At 37.1% G+C, this 22,138-nt stretch overlaps 1 protein-coding gene across 13 annotated transcripts in view; it reads right to left on the bottom strand.

Annotated features, from left to right (window-relative positions):
• Lrrc7 (leucine rich repeat containing 7) overlaps positions 1-22,138 on the bottom strand; it is a 461,164-nt gene that overhangs the window by 194,343 nt on the left and 244,683 nt on the right. For all 13 annotated transcript variants that reach the window (XM_029475024.1, XM_029475018.1, XM_029475023.1 and 10 more), the window contains 2 exons: positions 14,692-14,781; positions 11,732-11,788 (listed from right to left, as the gene is read on the bottom strand). In XM_029475024.1, the coding sequence (XP_029330884.1) occupies positions 11,732-11,788; positions 14,692-14,781 (147 nt within the window). The remainder of the gene's footprint in view (positions 1-11,731; positions 11,789-14,691; positions 14,782-22,138) is intronic.

The following is a 22,138-nucleotide window of genomic DNA, read 5'->3' on the forward strand; positions in this document are numbered from 1 at the left end:
ATTAAAAATCAAAAAAAAAAGAATCTACTCAAACTTGATATTTATTTTCATCATTGAAATCGAGCATATTAGAATAACTAACTTAAGGAAAACATCTCTGTATACTACTCTGGTGCAGCAGTTAAGCCATTTGATGACATTGCCAACATGTTTGAAAACAAAAATTAGCAACAAAACTGAACATCTGGTATGCTCTCCCTAAAGCCCGGGTAGTGGTTGTCAAGTGATGTGAGATAAAGAGAATGTAAATTATATTTGAATTATTAAGTGACCAAAAATCCCTTGTGATTGACAGATTGTTTAATGCACTTAGCTTCTATTGACTTACAGTCTTGAAAAAAAAAATGTAAGCATTGGCTACCTGCCCAGCTGCTTGGTGTGACTAGATGCACTGAGGTACTTACTTCATGTCATGGCACCTGCTTTCTTGTAGCAAAAGTTCTTTGGGAACTCCCACATTGACCCCAATGAATGAATGAATGAATAAACAAATAAAACAAATAAACAAAAAGTTACAGCTCTTCTCTGTGCAGTTTCCAGTCTTCTTGGGGGATATATTTATACTACTCCTACATTTATACCATGTCCAATTCCTTTCATTCTTGAAGCTTCTGTTCCTACAACCACCTTGATTTTCTCCTGAATCCCCTTTTCCTTTCTGCAGGGCCATTCCCATTAGCTTGTAAGGACACTTTGATCCAATAGTTTCCATCAGACTGTCCTTGTCCAGTTATACTTCACGGCTTGGTTTTGTAGTTAAGCCTGAGGAATTCTCTGTACTTGCTTTCTGCTAATCTGTACTTTCCAACCATTCTGATGAGCTGATCACACTGCACTCCTGAAATAGCTCCCATTGATCTATTGATGACCCATCTAGCTGAGGCTGATCTGCAGCTTTCTCTTCCTGTCGTACTTGACTTCTCATCAGGGATGGGTACAGCTGACTCCTCTCAGTTGTCTTTTTCTGGATTTCTGCTGCTCTCCCTGTATGGCTTTTTCTTTTTTAACTCTTTGTCCCCCACTTTTAGGGTATTTTATAGGCTTCTCCTCAATGCTCAAACAATAAAAAATGATATGTTCGAAACTCAGGTCTGGGTCTTATCATATACTCCTTCCTTTGACAACTTCAGTGAGTGCCTTAATTTTAAATTTTGCTATGTGTGGATGATTCTTAGGTTTGCATTTCTTCTTCCTTGAGTAGATGCTTTTTGCAACTGCCTATACTTGATTGTCTTGCCAACATCAGAAAACCATGCTTCTCTCCACCTGCTCCTCTTCTAGTTTTCTCCATATCCAGAAACTGCCCCGAAGCATGTCTAACCTGAACTAGGGAAGCTCTCTCTCTAGTTTCTGTTTTTTCCTCTTATGGTATTCTGTTTGTCAAACTGCCTCTGAGTCCAGCATGACTCCTTTCTTCTTCCTTACCATCTTCAGAGCTACTGTCTTACCTGCAGTGACAATTTGCAAACATTAAGTGCTGCAGTGGTTTCCTGACAGCATTCCTCTTTCAGTCAGTTTTGGATGACTCTACAGAGCAGCTGGCTGGTAGTTCTTACATTCTGCCACAGATTTCTCTTGCTGAAAGTCTCAGTGGCTTCTTAAGAACAGCATGCATCCTAATTCTGAAACACAGCTCACAAAATTCTCATAATTTTGCTCCACACACTGCCTGCCTCTATTCTTAGGCCTCCTCACCCAAGCTCACCACACTTAAAGTACTCTGACTTTCTCTTCGACACATCAAGCTTATGTTGTATAAATGTCTCGAGCTTCACATTTGTGGTCCCCATGACTTCTCTTCTTCTATAGATTGCACCTTTCACATTCTTATTTCAAAACACAAACTCTACCTTTTTACAAAGGTCTCCCATGAGCAATTTATCTAAAATTGAAAGAGTTTGCCAAACTCTCCCCAAACTCAGATACCAAAATTCTCTAATCTTCCAATTTCTTCAGAGCATCCATGTATATTTCTTTTTTTATTAGATATTTTCTTCATTTACATTCCAAATGCTATCCCTAAAGCCCCCTATATCCTCCCCCTGCCCTGCTCCCCACCCACTCCTGCTTCCTGGCCCTGGCATTCCCCTGTACTGGGGCATATGATCTTTGCAAGACCAAGGGCCTCTCCTCCCATTAATGGCCGACTAGGCCATCCTCTGCTACATATGTAACCTGAGACACAGCTCTGGGGGGTACTGGTTATGTCATATTGTTGTTCCTCCTATAGGGGTGCAGACCCCTTTAGCTCCTTGGGTACTAAGTGGTTGTATTTTGTTGTCTGCTTCACCACCACAGTTGAAAGTCACTGATGTGGAGTGACTTCTACTTGCCACTGTTATATCCATCCTAAAACAGAGTCTAACTAATATCTGATATATGAGTTACTACAGCTATTTCTAATAGACTTTCCTTATTATATGAAGTGAGAGCTTATCAGGATGATGGAGATCAGCCTGCAGTTTCTTTTTAGAGAGTTAAGGGCTAACGGTGGGTGAAAACAGGCTTATGGTCTTAAAAGTCACATAGGTTTTGACATTGCTGTGTGCAGTGATCACATATAGGTTTTGATGGTGCTATACAAGCTATGAGAAAGCAAGGCTTTTCATCCATTTTCTCTTAAAAATGTAGACATCAGAACTTCCTTTTATGAATCAAATATGTATTCTAAAATGTACATCTATTTAAATGGATGCAATAATTCAAGACATGTCTTTTAACATTGTCTTTATGTAAGAATTGTGATTCCATTTTTCTTTTGGAAATTGCATAAAACACTTAAGCAGAATGGAAAGTTTGCTATTAGAGACATTTAATTTAGAAATTGCAAAATGCAGTAGCCAAAAATTATCCTTAACATTATTTTAGTGTAATTAAAACATAAAAATTATCAAAGTGCCCTGAACATTTCCAAGACACTACAAATGTTGCTTTTTAATCCATCCACATGCCAAGATCCATTATTATATCTCATCTTTTTAAAATGTATATAAATCCAAAAGGTTGATAAGAGTTATAGCTTTTCAATCAAATTAACTTCATTTTCAATCTTGTTCATAATATTATAGAGGATTTATTTTATGACTAGAAAAGATTGCCATTAAGTGGTAAATGTGAACAGAAGTCCTATTAAGACTATAAATAAAGTTTAAATTTACAAAGAAAGAAATAGAATTATAATGTAGTTGGGGAAAAGACTTGGGCCTTTTTGAATGAATTTTAAAAACCAAATATGTGTTTTATTTTAAATAAAATAGTCAATAGAGTAAGTGTTTTGACAAAGAAAAAAATCCCACAATGTTTAAAGGCCATAATAGGACAAAATAAAATCTTATTACACCAAGAGGAAATAGAAAATATGATTTAGAGAAACAAAAGTCATGGAATTAGCATCTTACATGAATTTAAAAAAAATATTTCTTAGCTCTGATCTTTAATGCCATATAAACTATGTCAAACAATAGGAATTTAGAAATAATTTTCTTCATTTGTTTATCAGAAAGTAAGGATTTTTAAAGATGTATGCCCCACCATGCCACAGGGGCATGTGTTCCACAATGTTCATAGCAGCCTTATTCATAATAGCCAGAAGCTGGAAACAACCTAAATGTCCCATGATAGAAGAATGGATACATAAAATGTGGTTCATTTACACAATAGAATACTACTCAGCTATTAAGAATTAGGACTTCCTGAGTTTTGCAGGCAAATGGATGGAACTAGAAAATATCATCCTGAGTGAGGTAACTCAGACACAAAAGGACATGCGTGGTATGTACTCACTAATAAGTGGATATTAGCAAAAAAATAAAAAAAGTAGAGAATACCCAAGAATACAGTCCACAGAACTCAAAAAGCTCAACAAGCTGAAGTGTCCAAGTGAGGGCACCTCAGTCCCACTTGGGAGAAAGAAGAAAGCAATCACAAGTCAGGAGGGAGAGAGGGAGGGAGGGAGAGAGGGAGGGAGGGAGAGAGGGAGGGACCTGGGAGGGAAAGTAGACAGGGTTGGTGGGGAGTAGGGGGGAGAGGGGAACCTGATCTGATATTGGGTGAGGGAAAAGGACTGAAGCCCTGAGGGCCACCAGAAAAAATGTATACAGGCAACCTCAGGAAATAGAAGGTTGGGGATACCCCCCAGAATGCATCAGAGACCTGGGAGATTCCCTGGACTCAAAGGAAGGGACCTTAGATGAAATGCCCAACAATAGGGAGAGGGAACTTAAAGAGCCCAGCTCCAGCATGAAAACAGGGCATCAAGTGAGGGATGGAGTTGCCATCCCACAGTCACACCTCTGACCCATAATTGTTCCTGTCTGAAAGAATTACAGGGATGGAAATGGAGAGGAGCCTGAGGAAATGAAAGTTCAGGGACAGGCCCAAAGTGGGATCCAGCTCAAGGGGAGGTCCCAAGGCCTGACACAATTACTGAGGATATGGAGGGATCTATCATGACTGCCCTCTGAAAGACCCAACAAGCAGTTGAAAGAGTCAGATGCAGATATTTGCACCTAACCAATGGACAGAAGCAGCTGACCCCTGTTGTTGAATTAGGGAAGGCAGAAAGAAGCTGAGGAGAACAGTGATCCTAAAGGAGGGCCAGCAGTCTCAAGTAATCTGGACCTCTGAGATCTCTCAACACTGGACCACTAAACAAACAGCATATACCAGCTGATATGAGGTCCACAAAACACATACAGTAGAGGACTTTTGGATCTGTGTTCATTCAGAGATGATGCACCTAACTCTCAAGAGACTGGAGGCTCCAGGGAATTTAAAGCTCAGGTGGGGTAGGGGTTGGGGGCATCCACGTGGAGATGGGGTGGGGTGGGGAGGAGGTGTGGGATGTGGAACAGACGGAGGGTGGATGGGGGGGGGCAGGGACTGGAATATGGAGTGTAAAAAATAAATTAAAAATAAAATTAAAATAAACACATAAATAAAAAAATAAAGTTACTTTTAGCTGAAAAAAAGAAAGAAAAGGAAAAAAAAAAGATGTGTATTGCATAGGGTAAGACCTGAAATAATCTTGATTCGCGTGAAAGAATAGAAAATTTGCCAAGAGTTGGGAAGAGTGTGTCTTTTACTGCCTTTTACTGAGCTTGCTGGGTACCAGGAACAGATTAATCATGAAGAATCCTTCTTACAATTACAAACCAAAGAATGGGGAACAGGATTCTTGTAAACATTAAGAAAAACAGATCTGAAAAAAGAATTCATCTCTTTTTTTCTGTGCCTTGGGAGGACCAGGAGAGACCTCTTCCCCAGCCTACAAGAAGACAAAGTTGCAAAGGGATGACATCTTCGTGTCCACTCCCTTGCAGGAAGCTATGGAGCTGGAGTATCAGATGGTATAAACAAGATGATGAAACCTTCACAAACTAAGCAAACTAGTTCTCTGAATAAAACTACAATAAGATCATTTTTTTTAGTGCTTTGAAACTGTTTAGCATAAATTTCCACTCTGGTTACAGAATTCATGATTGAATTGTACAACAAAGCAATACAATGGTTGAAGGACGGTTTTGAATTTTTCAGAACAAAAAAAAAGGATATGTCAAGAGAGGTTCTCAGTGCTAGGAAGCTGCATTGACTTAATATACAAGGAAGCTTTGTATCATAAAGTGTTAGAAGCTAATGAATCTGGACATGCAGAACAGCTAAAAAGGACCTCAGCATGGCTATCTTATGAAAGTTGGTGCACTTCCAAATTGATACATGTCATGATATATTTTAGAAAGAACATTCTGGAAACAATAGAAAGACAGATTGCAATGGTACAGGTGATGAGGATGGGGATGCTAGAGGCAAAGGCTAGTGTGTAGGAGCTTGAGGAGGCAACAAGTAGGGAAGGTACTCAGGGGTGACAGAAACTGATGTGGACATGTAGGAAAAGCATGTGCAGTTCTCACTTCCAAGGTGAGCAGTGCTCTGTGCAGGATGCAGGGGTGAAGGTGCTTTTGGTCCTGAACTGGAGAGGATACTGTATCTGAGACCTGGTTGTAGATGAGTGGAACAGAAACTTGTGCTAAAGCTCAGGTTTCAGTGAAGACACTGGTGATTCTTAACATGGGGTTAGCATCCGAGAGCATGGTGACAGAACTAATATGCAGGTTCTCTGTGTATGTTCCTGCCCCAAGATGCTGAGAACAAGGTGATGTTACTATGTGGTACACAGCATGCTGTTACAGACATTCCATTCATTCCAAAGCCATGCAGGAGGAGGATAGCATCATGTTAACCTGAGTTTTCGTGTCTATGGAGAGTGAGTTTGACAGTGAAGACACAGACTTTGGTTATACATATTTCCTGATATTGAGTAAGTTGATAATTTTTATTATGTTCATTACTACTTAATTCAATATTTAGTCAAAGAAATAAATTACCATCCTAAAATGGAAAAAGTTAATTTTTAAAATTTAATAATTTGATGCCTAAACTTTAAAAATACTTTATTGAGGAGACACTGTCTGTGAGTTCTTATTAAGTATTGCTACAAATAAGCATTTATCACTATTTTATTTTATCATTTATCACTATATTATATTTATATAATTTATATCACTATATTATATTTATATTATTTTATCATTTATCACTATATTTTATTAAGATTTTTCCTATAAAGAAACAAAAATTAGTATCAAACCCTTTGTGATAGATTTTTAAAAAGACACAATAAAAAAATCACGTAAATCATAGTATTTTTAACACATATAAATATCATGAACTCTCTTGTAAATATTTAACTATAAAAGTTCCAAGTATTATTTGCATCAGCAGTTACTCAATATTTTCAGTTTTAAAGAGGGAATGATATCAAATCTTCCTTAAAGTAAGAATGATCTGGTTCAGAGAAGATTAAAAACTCAAACAAGTCATGAGGGCCTGACTACAAATGCAGGCTGTTTGTCTTTAAAAAATTGGCCACTCACACACATCTGCACTTCTCAAGGTTCAGGCTAATCACTCTGTGCGATGCTAACTTAGGTGCTCTTCTGAAGCCTTCTGATTTTATCATCTTGCAGCTTTCATCTCGAGGCAAATGAAAGGATCGGGGCTCAGAGCAGCTATTTACTGGAGCATGGAGCACAGAGTGATTTAGATTCCCAGGGGTTATCTGCTTTTTGCCTCCACTTTACATGTTCCTACCATTCCCTCAGTAGTCTGAAATCTTAATTAAACTAGTTCATAGGATAGCTCATAATCTTTCTTTGCATGAGCCAATTGAGAGTCCATGTTTTATGTTTTAGAGGATAGCATAAAATTGTACACTTACACTACATTATAGTTTATAAGCTGTTGTTATGTCAAAACATCAGCCACCAGGTGAAAAATGTGCCACTCTCTAAGGCCAGAGGAACTGACATGGTTTTCCTTGGGAAGCGAGCTTGTCATTATGTCTGACCCATAAAGAAAACTCAGAATGGGATGACACTATGCTCAGCAAAACCATGACACATTGAAGATTTATAAGAATGTGAGCTAATATAATTATAAAATACAAATATCTGACTATAAATTTCAGATAGAAAATCAGAATTAATAGAAACACCAAGAAGCCATTCAGGAAGCTGTGCCTGACAAGGGCATTTTTTTTCCCTGTAAAGCACTAGAAAACCCATTAAAGTATTTTACTGAAATGGAGGTTGAGTACCATCCATCAACAACACACTGATCAGAGAGGAAAAGAGGCTGTGGTCCTACTGCCCAGATCAGAATGCATCCTTGCTTCTGAGCTTTTTAATTTTTTTTCTGTTGACATTGATAGTCTGTATCAAAACAGAAGACGAAGAGAGGAAGAACATGGTACCCCAGGCAAATCTGTCAATAGACTTGCCTTAGTAAAGAAGAATAAAAGTTCGTCCATGAAAATTAAGTACATGTAACATACATTACGTTAGTGAATTGTCTTATGCTACCTAAGTTTGTTGGAAGAACATTGGGGTGAGGAGGCCATCCTTGTCTCAGACTCAAGCATGTTTATTTCAAGAATCCACTCAAACTTCCCATCCTGTGACTGGTTGGCTCCTTACTTCAGTGACAGGGATAGGGGAGAACAGGAAATAGCTCAGTTAAAAACATGGCACCCTTGAGAGCAGTCAGGTTATAGAAACTCTGCACTGGGAAGGGAAAGGAGGAAGATTATCAGTAGAGAAACTTTGTTCCTCTGTTGATTTCTGTGGGATGCTGTAAGCTTCTGGTTTGACTATGTTACCTTTGATTTCTCTTTCTGTATTTCCACTGCATGTTCTAAGTGCCTGATTTGATGGCTTTTACTTCTGTTTGCTGTTTCTATCTGCTGCTTCTGTCATCTGCTGCTTCTGTTTGCCTGCTGCCTGCCATTTGTTTTTTTATTTTGGCTTTGGTGAATACTGTATAAACTTACTCATTTGAAACCTAAAGTACAGCTGTAATAAATCACTCTATGGACTGTAAGGAACAACACGTTACTTGGAAATGAGTACTTTAGAAATCTGAGTGATAATTATGAATATAAACACCATTTTGTGGGGGGTGGTGGTGGAGGTGAAACAGGATTTCTCTGTGTAGCCCTGGCTGTCCTGGAACTCACTTTGTAGACCAGGCTGGCCTCGAACTCAGAAATCTGCCTGCCTCTGCCTCCCAAATGCTGGGAGTAAAGGTGTGTGCCACTGCCTGGCCTATAGACACTATTTATATGTAAAATATATAACATGTACATAGCGCAAACATACAGTTCCTTTCAATTGAAACACGGTGGCTTTTATACTTGAGTTTCTTACTTTATACATGTAAATTGTCCCTTTGATCCCTGTGTCCATAAGTTTTTAGAAACAAAACTGGTAACTTCCTTGTATTGATCATTCTTTTATCCTTAGACATCATCTTTAAAAGTAACAATTTAGAGTAAGATTTAATCAAATTATAAAAAAGTGAGCAAGGTTTCCCCTACCCTTTTCTTCTATTCTTTCTAGTCATCTCCCTCTACCCCCCCACACTTCTCACAAGATCTGAGGGCTACTAACTACAACTTGAGAGTAAGTAGCCTTATATGTGTAAGACTAAAGCCTCTCCCTCACAGCCAGCACCTTAGAAAGCATAGAAGCATATTCCAGACAGAAGGCTCTAGGAAGCTGTAACCCTGTCAACAGTTGGGGATCTCATCTTCTGAGATGAACCAGCCAGGAGCCACCCTTTCAATTCTGACACCCAACTGAAACGAAGGAACAGACAGGCAAGTAAACATAAACAAAATGAAGCAAACAGAGCAGGTTTCCCTTCACATCTAACATTCCTCTGAGACTAGTCCCACCCTTTGAGATTACCACCCAGAACACAGAATAATTGTGCTTTAAGAAGTGGTATTATTGAATCTCAAGGTTTTTCCTTTGTATTATACATTACTTTTGGATGCTTGGTGTCTTCTTTCACCACATCCAGTTGACTTGACAAATTTCAATGAGTTTATAAGCAGATGTCTGAGGGCCTAACTATCACTACCATTTGATACTCCTAGAGAATAGTGACAGGGGATATTGTGTGGAGATGGACTGCTTATGCTTGCATTTTTAAACGAAGACACATATCCTAGGTTCCCCATATATAAAGCCCATCACATTAATACAGGAATGTATTCTAATGTTACTTATCATAGCATTTGTAGCCTGTAAGACAAAAATAAGGCCAACCAACCAACCAACCAACTTATCAAACAAAGGAAAAGTAAAGGCCCACCAACATTCTCCAGCTTGTTTGTATCACCAAGGAAACTACATGCTCTCAATTCTCTAAGAAGATATTTTGAAACTAAAATAGTTTTTTTTAAACTGCATTTAATTTTTTTCATTGGAAAAGCAAACTAAAGGAATGTACAAAGCTCTCATGCACTTCTAAGTTATAGGTACAGATGGTGATTGAATAATTGGCTATATGTGGAAACAGGGTTTACTTTATTCAACAGAACGTCTTTATGTAATTTTCATTCCATAGATGTCAAAACTAAAGTAAAGTACCATACATTCTCTGTCTATATATTGCTTCTTAGATTCTTGTTGACACAGAATAAAACAAACATTCTGAATTGCAAATAGCTCTAAAAATGTTTCTTAAATATAAAAGTTATAGCTGTGACATGTACAGCAGTCTACCAAAGACACTCAGTATCCTTCTCTAAGAGACTTTGACAATGATTTACATTCCCAAACAGCCCAGGTACATTGTTAAACTTAACTTAATTTTACTTAATACAGGTGGTATTCTGAAAACCCATAGAATACCCACATATCAGGAGTACTATTACTCATTGCCTATGAAGTCCATATTATAAATTGATATTATTAGGTTATACCTTACATATTATGATGTACATCAAAAAAGTACTAAAATTCTTACAACTTACATTGGGTTTATTTTATAGTTCAAGCTGAAATCTTATATGAGGAGGCTGCCTCTTCCCCTCTGTACTCTCAGGGTATTCTCCCAGAACTGAATGCATATAGTCAGATGTAAGCAATCACTGCTCTTCCCTCTTGGTTCATGTTCCACCTGGCTGTGTTTCAGTTTTCAAGGTGACAAGCAAAAGTCACCCAGATGAAACAGTAGCAGTAGTTTTCTGTATAGGAGTAGGAGACCAACACTGAACACACACCACCCCATTTCTACCTGTCTAGGACTATGGTCCAGGAAAGGTATTGCTTATATACAGGATGTTGTAATGTGGAACACACCCTCCCCTTTGAACTTTTCTTTGTAACTGCCACATAGGGAGAATCACACATGCCTCTCCATGTGTCTGTCTAAGTGAATTCCAGAGCATGGCAGGGACTCCTCATCATATCCATGTGCTGCGTAGCAGTGATGAAAAGTTCATGAATTACATAACACACAATTGCACTTAAGTTAATTTATCAGTATATTTAGCCTCATTTGCTGGAAGAATATATTTTAAAAGAAAAAATTAAGATTAAGTTTTAATCTGGTGGAGTAAGATGTTTGAGCGTTGTTGAAAGTTTGGAAATAAATTGATATACTTGCTGCCTTGCAAAACTTAAGTAAAGCAATAAGAGTAACAAGACATACATTGAACCACCACCCAGACAAAGCACATCATTTTACCTGAGCAAAAAAAAAAAAAATTGAAAATTCATTTTGATCTTGGAAAACAATTATTCGTGTACAGTTCATATCCTGTGATTGTACACGAATGAAAGAAAGTAGAGGAAAACAAAACATTTTACAAAGATGTGTAAAATTAGCTTTTGCTTTAGAATGTTCTGAATATTTATATAAACCATCTTTTAAAAAGACTGGTTGGAAGCAACAAATGAATAAGTGAACAGAACCTTTTCTTTTTAAGTTGCTAAACCACTTTAATTTAATTTTTTTCCTTTAAAAACTTCTGGCTTTGATGTACAACTGTAAACTGACTCAATTCACAGTTTAACCTGAGGTGTGAAGCATCTGAGGCTGAAGCCTGGGAAACTGCCTCTGGTTGTAAGACTGACACAAATGCTGGTTCAGACTTGTGGCAAGGCTCTTTAGCCATGAGCAAACCTCTGCCGGTGAGCTGCTTTGCAAAGCAGGAAGCTTACTACTTCATATGAGTCTACAGTTTACTGTAGAATTTGGCCTTTAGTTAGATGTGTAAAATAATTCACTCAAAATTGCAAAGCTGCTGTGATAAAATCAAAAAGACATTTTTCTAGCAGTGAAAAGTCACAACAGAGACCCTGGAAAAGACGCTGTCACTTACTTTGGTAGAGTTTTCAAGTGATTTTCTCTTAACTCCAGTATTCGCAATTTGACAAGTCTGTAGAGAAGATTTTAAAAAATTACTCATCATTGTTTCTTATAAAAGCATTTACATGGCAAAATAAACAAACTACCATTAATTAGACAAAAATACTCAGCTGCTTTAGTATGGTGTCAGATATTTATTTATAATTTTAATGAGTATGAGTATTTTGCTTGCATGCATGCCTATGCACCATGCGTGAGCTTGTGCCAGATTTTAAATAAATATGTAAACTAATAATGTGCAGGGTTGTTTCACCCCTGGCCAATGGCAAAATGCTAAAACTAAAAATATTTGATTGTATCTTTGAATTCCAGTCTTCTAAGTTCCTAATGTTTCATAGAAGTACATTTTCTTTTACATTTAATAAGCCTGTTTGTTCATTAGATTATTGAGTATCTTCAGTAATTTCAGGTGTTATGCTCATTGGGATGTCGCAAAGCTTTTCATTGAGAGACCATAGACATACCTGAAAGACAGACAGAGGTAAGAGGCCTTGGTTTGGTGTGAAGACAGGTACATGAACATCCTGTCTCTATGATAGATTATGCAAGCTAATCAACCCTGTTATCCTCTTAACTTTAGTTTCCTCATCAATAACACTAAATCCTCAGGTTGAATATTTTAAATGATATCATGCTTGTAACACAAATTCCCAGCACATCACAAGTTGTGGTGAAGTGCTTGCTCTCTCTAATCTCACTAAAGACAGAACAGGAGCACTTCTGTGTGCCATGCTTTATTGACTCCAAGGTTCACATTTTTCCCTTTCTGAAAAGGTTTGTTGGGAACCTGAAGGTCTACTGCCTGTGACAGTACTGACTGGAGGGTGCTGCCTTCACCTCTCTTGCTGCTTGGGTACCACTGTGTTCCAGGAGGGCACCTCACACTTCATGACATAAGGGTGTGACATTAGGAACACACACTGTTGTATATGACCAGACTGAGCCTTAATTTTGTTTTTCACAAAGCTACTGTAAAACCAATACCAATTGGATTTTCCAAAATCTTAATTTTGACGGACAATCTATTTAAATGACTCCATCTATCATCTATAGCTTTAATGTGCTTTTAGGTATTTATCTAGGCCTCTTCCCTTTTTCTTCTCTCTAGTTCTCAATTTAACTTTAAGTCTTTATTAAATAACATGCTTCAGTGCACAAAAGCTCCAGTCATGAGAGTGTCTTAGATATCTGAAAACCTCACATTCCAGTGGCTGAGATAGTATTGACAATATAGTGAAATCTACTCTGTGTTTTAAATATACAAAGTTTCAGGCTGGAAGAAAATTTGAGCATCATTTTGTCAAACTATCTAGTAGTTGAACTTGAAAAATTGCTTAGATTATAAATTATTAGAAGGAAACATGTTATTAAAAATAGCGTATTTTGGCAACACACAAAACTTAAATTCTAATTCAAAGTAGCTGTAGTATTGGTATTATATGTCCTCTTAGCATGAACCTCATGCTCATTTTAAAACTACTTGAAGATAAATGACCAAAGAAAATCAAGACAAAAAGTGTCTTAGGGTGTCATAAATATTTTATGCTTTGTTCATTTTAAAGAACAATGTGCTGTAGTTGATATTCAAAGGATAATTCTATTCTACAAGGGTAGATGGAGCTGGGGAAACACTTTTACTAGTCATTGACCTGTAATTTTCCCCATGTGTATGGTTTAGTATACTGTGATATATCTTCAACTACAGAAATGAAGGGGTCTGGGACATTTACAGCATGTAAGGGGGAACACTGTGTGTAAGTTGACTTCACCATGCTACCTGATGTCTTCCTTACCTCTGTCAAGAGGTAGGTGAATAAAAAAAACCCAGTTAATCATTTTCACAATTAAAAACTGATCAACCAAAAGCTGATAATAATGTTAGAATGACTTTGGGCTCTATAAGATATGTGTTCTATAAGAAAATACCTTTGAAGATATGAAACAAAATACGAATGAAAATCAAAGTCATCTAGAATTTTAGACTTTTATCTCATGTATTTATATTGGAAAAACAGTTTATATACTTTGCTAGATAAACCTTCCCAGCTTTATTAGGGTTTCATACATGATCATCCATTTCTGCACAGTATTGTCACATAGGAGCAGCACATAGCACCACACCAGAGTCAGCCAAGCTCCTAGACAGAGATGTGATTTCTTAGTCTTCATTTTGTCAACAGTGAAAAATGTACTTGTCTACAAAATCCAAATATGGCATGAGACATTTCTGGTAATAAATTTTAAGGTTTTTACTATTTTAAGGCATTACTATTTTTGAAGTTCTTTAAGCATGTATCACTACCCTCAGTCACATATGTTGGTTTCAGAAGCTAGGACAAGTGAAGTCTTTTGTTGTCATTTTAATTTGTATTGTATTGGATATTTGTAGAGACAGAGATTTCTCCTATATTCACTATCTATTTACATTTTATTACAAGTTGCCTATGCAGCCACCACATACTACCCAGTATTCACCCTCATTTGAGAGAACTTTATATATTAAGGATCTTATTTGTTTTTATAGACGATGAAAACAATTTTTAATTTATTTTGTGTTTAATGATTTATTCTATCTGAAAGCATTTTGCTGTCCAATACTGTCTATATATTTACAATGCTCTCCTTTGATTCCTTGACTATGATGGAATTTTGCAACCCAAGAGCCATGAACAGTCTCCTGCATTTACTTATATTATCTGGGACATTTTTTTATATTTAATTTTAACTCACCTAAAATTATTTTATGATAATATTATGTGAAGACCTAATTTTATGTTAATTATTATAGAACATTTAACTAACATTTATTGTATATAATGAGACCCAACTGTAATCTGCCCTGTCATTCATGTACTGGTGAAGCACTTGGCAGAAGCAAAATGAGATTACACAAGTATTATCTCTTATTCTTACCTTCCAAAATTAGCTGGAAGAAATTCGAGGAATGCGTCATTCAGGTAGAGCTGGGTCAGGTTAAGAAGCTGCGTGAAGCCATCGGGTAGTCTAAAAAGGAGTTAAAGTGTTAGTTACTACATCAATGTTGCTATAGAAATAGTCAGAATATATCTTAGAGAAGGAAAAGGGGAAATAAAATATGTCTTCAAACTATCCTTTAGTGTCAGTAATGGAAGAATTTATGGTGCGTATAATTTTACAGCTGGAAGTTTTAAAACTTTTACTTGTTATTAAAATATATGATCCTTTCCCCAATACTCCTATCTAGAGTTGAAATTGCTATCATGGAGAGAAGAATCTCAAACTGTTGTTGGCTGCATGCTACATCCACTCCAGTGAAGTCTGCTTGACAGGCCTAAAAGCCTGGAAGCAATCACAAGGCAAAGAGTTTCACGGAAACTTAGCCTCCTGGAACCTTGGGATTCCCATAGCATGTACACTCAAAACCTGCCCCCGCATTAGTCTGGGGTATGGATCCATATGCTCTCTTTCAGTATTGTTTTATTATAAGTGCCTTTAAGGATTGATTTTGACATATAGCTAAGCCTCTGCCAGTGTTCCAATGTTTAGGCATTACAATTTACTTGAATAGAGCTAGAAAAGCTCAGGGCTAGTCTACATAGTAATTACTTAGAACAATAGCTGAGTCACACCCATACACAGGAATACATAATGGCCTAGGAAATAGGTGGGTTGTAGTATTATTCATGAAAGGGTTAGTAGAAAGAATTCCCCTGGTTCAGGTTTTTCACTAGGCCCAGATGAATAGCATAATCAGGTATTTGCTAAAGGACCCCTGGTGGTGGGTTTAACAATAGACTAGCATTGCATCAGAGCATTCACCTGGTTTCTGTGTTTAGCTGATCTTAATTAAGGGTTGTTCCTATTTTCAGTTGTAAACACAGCCTGGCTCCCGTCATCTTTTTATGTATGCATTTTCTTTGTTTTGTGTTAAGAACCACTGTACCTTGGTAAATTTATTCGCCTAGCCTTCTTGGTTTTTGTTTGTATTATAAGACTGGTGCTCGCTTTGAGAAAATACATTCAGATACACACTCCCTTGTGTCCATGTCTGTTTGTCACCCTTTTTGTCGCCAACTCCATGCTCACCTGTCTGGAACCCTAATTTCCCATGGATTGAGAAAGGCCAACTGAGGAGGAGTCCGTGGCAGCTGCACCTTTTGCACCAGCCAAGACGTTCTTATGGGAATCTCAGCTGAATAACCATGCAACATTAAGATGAACAGGCCTTTCCTATTATTCAGTTAGTCATTAACATTTCTCACAGTTTATCATTAGGATGGTGTAGCCTGCCCCATGTGAAAAGGGATTGAGCTGACTTCCACTCCTACAGTTCCTCCAATGCCAGATTAATCTGTGTGTATAAATGCAAAACTGGCTAAGTCCTGTTAGTTAAAGACAAGCAAGAACATTGGACATACTTTTTTAACAGAATCATAATTGCTATAAGTGACATTGAAAAGTGAGAAATAACCTTTAATGAAATTTTAGAAATTAGATGAAATAATTACTTGAAACATTAAATCAATTTTTTGTTTAATTAAAATATTCCTCAGGAGTCTTTTCCTTGAAACAATATTGGAATTTTCCTATAACTGTACTCTATTTTAACACTTTAATGTGTTTATAGTCTAGTCTGGACTTCATTCTTCTGTAAATATTTCTAAGTTGTCTTTCCTCATCTCTTAACTTTCTTTCCTGTTGACATCATGAGAACAACTGCCTGTACTCACTGATGTCTGCTACTCCAATGTTTTTGGCCTGTGGTCACCAAGCCTCCTCTGCCCTCTACTCTGCATCCCAAGCTGCCTGTCAACTGTTGTCATCACTAACAGACGTTCCCTTTATTTCTACTGCCTCCCTATCACATTGCAGGAACATGATATGTGGGTTTCAAACCCAACAGGATAAAGAAACAGCTAGTACTGTGGATGCCACCTGTGCCTCTTCCTGAATGTATCTTCCAGTTTGTCTCTAATTGTGTAGCTTTGGCTGACCTGGAACTCTTTATGTAGACCAGGCTAGCCTTGAACTCACACCTGCATCTCCCTTCCAAGTTCTGAGGCATACACCCTCATTCCTGGCCTAGCTTACAAATTCCTAAATGCTCATTGATTTTCGTTTTTAAGACTTTTACTATGTAACTGCTTAACTCCCTAAAACAAAGAAATCCGTTTGTGTCGTTACCATGTTATATATATCAAATCATACTGTTTATATTTACTGAGGCTTTAAAAATTGATTTATATTTTTCATATTTATTCATTTGGATAGTAACTGTCCACTGTCTTAGAATGCCATGGCATTATTCAGATACAACATAGATTGTTTAGCATTTTCTGGTAAATGAAGGGTAGTTATTTTCAGATTTTTTTTTGTGGTCATAAAATGTTGCTTTTGTGAAGTCATTTGCATACATATCCCAGTGTTCCTTCACTAGGGGCCGCATATGTGCCCTTCCTGAAAGGAACAATAATGAGTTGTTTAGAATGAATTTTTAAATGTTCCAAGGATAGCGAAATTCATTCATAGCTCCATCCACTTATAACCCAAAGTATCTCTATAAGAGCTTCATTTTCTTTGTCCTTGTCTTTCTTTATTTCATATGTGTAGGGATTTTGTCTGCAAATATATCTGTATACTATTTGAATTCAGGGCCTTAAGAGACCAGAAGAGGGCATTTTATACCATAAAACTAGAGTTGAAGATGGTAGTCACTGAGAACCACGCTTGGGCCATCTGCCAGGGCAGCCAATGCTCTTAAAGCTAAGCTTCTGTCCAGCCCCTCTCGGTATGCTTCCTGACTCCTGTTCTCATCAGTTTTTTTTTTTTTTCATATCACTTTTTATAAACTTGGTAATATAAAATATTTGTACATTTTACTTCTTATTAATACAATGATAATTTCAGTGATGAATTACAGTCAGATTTTGATTTTTATCATCTGTGGAAAACATGTCTATTCATTTTGGTTGTTTTCATACATCTCTTTCTACCTTGACTCACAGCCTATGGCTTTCTGTACAGTCCTCTGCAGGATGGTGTCTTCAGCCAGGGCCTCAGAATATCTTAGGAGCAATTCTTAGTTTCTGTGGAGCAGGTGTGAAATAGCTCACTTCCTCATCTGCCTTGTCTACAGCTCTGTAGAATTTTATGCCCTTGAAGCATCCCCATGAGACGGCGTCCAGTGGAGATCTTGAAAGCTCAACATGCATTTCCTGGGACTGTTGCCAGCATATTCTGCCTACATTCACTCTAACACCTGCTTTGTGTCAACCCAAACTAAACACAGAATTCCCTTCTCAGAAATAATTTTCTTTTATTACTTTTTTATTAGCACACTGATTATGCAGATTGGCAGCTCCACAGGAACATGTAACTATTATCTGCAGATTTTTGTTCACTCTCCTACTCTTCTCTTACCAGTCCCTAACAGTCTCTCTGCCACTTTCAGGCCTTCTGATTTTTCTTTTATTATTCATAACAAAAACTTTTCCAAAACAATTTAAATTTAGTATTTTATTAAGTTGAAAACTGTTATCATTATTTTTTATGGAGGGACATGCCACAGTATGTGGATGTCAGAGGACAAATTTGAGCTCTCCTTCTGTTTTTAAGTGAGATGTAGGGATTGAAGTCAAGATGCCAGACTTGTTGGTCAAATGCTTTACTCCTTGAGCCAGTGTTCTGTCTCTTACTCTGCTTTTGAGACAGAAAGTGTCTGACTATACATCTCAGACTGGTTTTTATTTCAGTATATAACTCAAGCTGGTTTCAAACTTCAATCAATCTTCTTGCTGAAGTCTTACTAATTCTGGGTATTGCTGACTTGTTAGATCAAACCTGGGTGCAACTTTACACACAATAGTTTGATATTGATTGGCATAGTGACTCTACACATTCCCAGGGCACTAATTTTGTAATGGTCATTTTATTCTGCACTATCTTGCTCCTGTTTGGATTTTAGAGTGGGTTTGTTTTTGGATATAGCTTCTAGGAAGATATTTCTATAACTTTACTCTTTGGGAAAGTGAGATTCATGAAAACATGAAAAGGGATAGGGGAGATAATATGGGTTTTAGAGTGTAGATCCCAGACAGACACTGAGTTCAAAGTGAGTTCATGGGACAGTGCTGGGAATAAACATCTGAGAACATCTGTAGGGAACTGCACTTAGAAGGCTTTGAACTTTTGCCTTAAATGTGTGGCCTTGACTCTACAGAAAACTTCACCTGAAGTGAATAATGACTCTTTTTCATGCCTTCCTTTCCATATACTGGAGCCTGTAAGCCTACTACATGAATGTTTCCTGACAGTGGCAAAGGCATTAACTATATTTCTAATGAGACTTAATTAGACCACTGTCCGTCAATATTATATGAAGGAATTGATTATGATTTTGGAGGAAGGAACAGCCACAAACACATATAAATGTGAGGAACCTGACATTTTACCTCAAAAGTCACTTCCAGTTCAGAATAGAGGTGCACTCCTGTAATACTCATGTGTGGGGTTCAGATAGGAGGTTTGTGAACTCAAGGTTATCACAGGCTACAAGCAAGGCTCTGTCTCAGTAAACTGAGGGGAAAGGTGACTGCTAATAAAAAAAAAAAAAAGACTGAAAACCCAAACTTTCTAGTCATGGGACACTTTGAAGCATGGGCCTTCCTTGGTCTTCTGTCCATAGGTGGGCATTACACAGCATCTTATTTTTCACTCTGATCAATAATTTGCTTCTCTATTGTTGCTGTCGCAATGTTTGTACAACTTGGAAACTCACAGTGATAGAACATTTCCCTTAGAATTAAAAACTGACCATATGAAGCATATTTAAAATGAAACCTTGGTCTAACAAACATACATTTCATGAAAAAAATGCAGTATAAGACTATTTTTAGCATAGTTATACACATACATGCTGATATTTTACATGGAGCTTTCTTATTTAAAAGCACAGAGTTGGGGATGATGGTATGGTATAGAGTGGTGTGGTGTATTTCCCAGAACTACATTTCTTTTTAATCACAATTCATGTCAATAGTATGAATCATTCACATTATTCACTGAATGATGACTCTATATGAGATTGAAAATTAACATCTTTTCATTTCCCCCATGAAGTTCTCATGTGTCCAGTAGGAAGCTTCTAGCAATTGCTTGTAGTAGCACTAAGAAGTTTTTATTGTTAGTAAGGATAAATCACATAGCACTTTAGTATAAGAAGTCTCCTAAACCACATGGTACTGTACTGTGAAAGCATAGACAACAATGTGGATTAGGTGGTATTGAGGTAATAGATGTAGTCAGTAAATTTACTTGAGAAAACATTTGGCTTTTGTTTTGTGTCACAACTGTACTTTCTAAGGGACTAATCCCAATGATGAGACCTTCTGTTTTCATCAGAATGCCTAAGAATCTGTGAGGAAATAAGATACAATTTGATAAACGCATGAAACTCAAGAAGAACGAAGACCAAAGTGTGGACACTTTGCCCCTTTTTAGAATTGGGAACAAAACACCCATAGAAGGAGTTACAGAGACAAAATTTGGAGCTGTGATGAAAGGATGGACCATCTAGTGATTGCCATATCCAGGGATCCATCCCATGATCAGCTTCCAAACGCTGACACCATTGCATACACTAGCAAGATTTTGCTGAAAGGACCCAGATATAGCTGTCTCTTGTGAGACTATGCCCGGGCCTTTCAAACACAGAAGTGGATGCTCACAGTCAGCTATTGAATGGATCACTGGGTCCCCAATGGAAGAGCTAGAGAAAGCACCCAAAGAACTAAGGGAACTGCAACCCTTTAGGTGGAACAACAATATAAACTAACCAGTACCCCGGAGCTCTTGTATCTAGCTGCATATGTATCAAAAGATGGCCTAGTAGGCCATCACTGGAAAGAGAAGCCCATTGGACTTGCAAACTTTATATGCCTCAGTACTGGGGAACACCAGGGCCAAAAAAGGGGAGTGGGTGGGTATGGGGGATTTTTGGGATAGCATTGGAAATGTAAATGAGGAAAATACCTAATTAAAAAAAAAGAATCTGTGAGGAAGAAGAAATCTCATAACAAGTGATAGGAAAGCTTTCACCGGTTTCATTAGCATTCGAACTATCCAGTGGAAGCCAATATACACAGTAAGAAGTCTTTTTATAGTGAAATGACTTTACTTCTTAAATAATTTGATGGTTTTCCACAGTTATCTGACTTGTTAAAAGTTATAGTCTTAAAAAAATTAAACTATTCTGTGACACAAACATCGTCTTTTATTTATTTATTTGAAATTAAACTGTATATACCTATCCTCAATATAGGACAGACACATGTCCTTGGTCATGAGAGATACTTGAACATGCAGTCCTAGAGTGCTGGCACTGGAGCCAGAAATCTTGGTTTTGAACTCTAGTTCTGCTAATATCTGTGAGGTCTTTGAAAATAATTCCATCAGACTCACTTTCCTTACTCAGAAATGTTAATTCTAGCACCAACTCCTTAGGTATGCATCCATAATAAATGATTCCTCATTTTGTGGTGAAACCATGAAGTAACAATCACATTTCTTCTCTATGGTGTTTTTATTATTCCCATTTTAGCTAAATACTGCTGTAAATACTTTTTATAACTGCTTATTTTCATCACTGGAATGAAAATTTTAAGACTGACTGCAGACAGCTTTGCTGCAGCCCTTCTGTTTTCTTATTGTGCTTTTTTTTTATAGAAGCTAGCTGAAAATGTACTTTAAACATCAGACCTGTAATAGAATGGTTAGGCCCACCAAAGTAAGTTTTATATGATGTAACTAAAGAGTCAATGCAAAACTTCTTCTCTAATTGGGAAGACATTTTATACATACTTTTATTTATATAATCTTAAATCAGAAATTAATATCTACAGAACACTTGGGAAAGTACTGGGAAATTGAATTGCAATCCCATTTCTTTACACAGCTGTGATTTGCATTTCACCTGGTTTCTAAAAATTATTTTCCTATTTTTAAACAATAAGAAAAATTGCTTTAATGACAAATGGATATCTATTTTTCCTTTCACTTATAATTATTTTTAGAGATTATGTAGTATAAACAGTGGCTATGTAATTTCTAGAGCATATTCAGACACTTCTGAGAGCAAAGGAGGGGTTGGTGTTAGTTGTGTCCTGCAATAAACACCAAAAGAAGCAGAGGCCACACTGTGCAGCCTCCCACCTGTTTAGTTCACCAAGGGTTAATTAAGAGATAGAACTAACTCTGTGTTAATTACTATAGCAAACTGAAGAGAACATTTCCAAACTTACTTCATGGAATCAGTTTTACTTTGATAACAATCTGGACAAAGGGATTAGTAGAAACATCTGATGGGTATATCTAACGAAATCAA

Source organism: Mus caroli, chromosome 3, assembly GCF_900094665.2.
Source record: "Mus caroli chromosome 3, CAROLI_EIJ_v1.1, whole genome shotgun sequence".
Classification (NCBI taxonomy): Eukaryota; Metazoa; Chordata; class Mammalia; order Rodentia; family Muridae; genus Mus; species Mus caroli.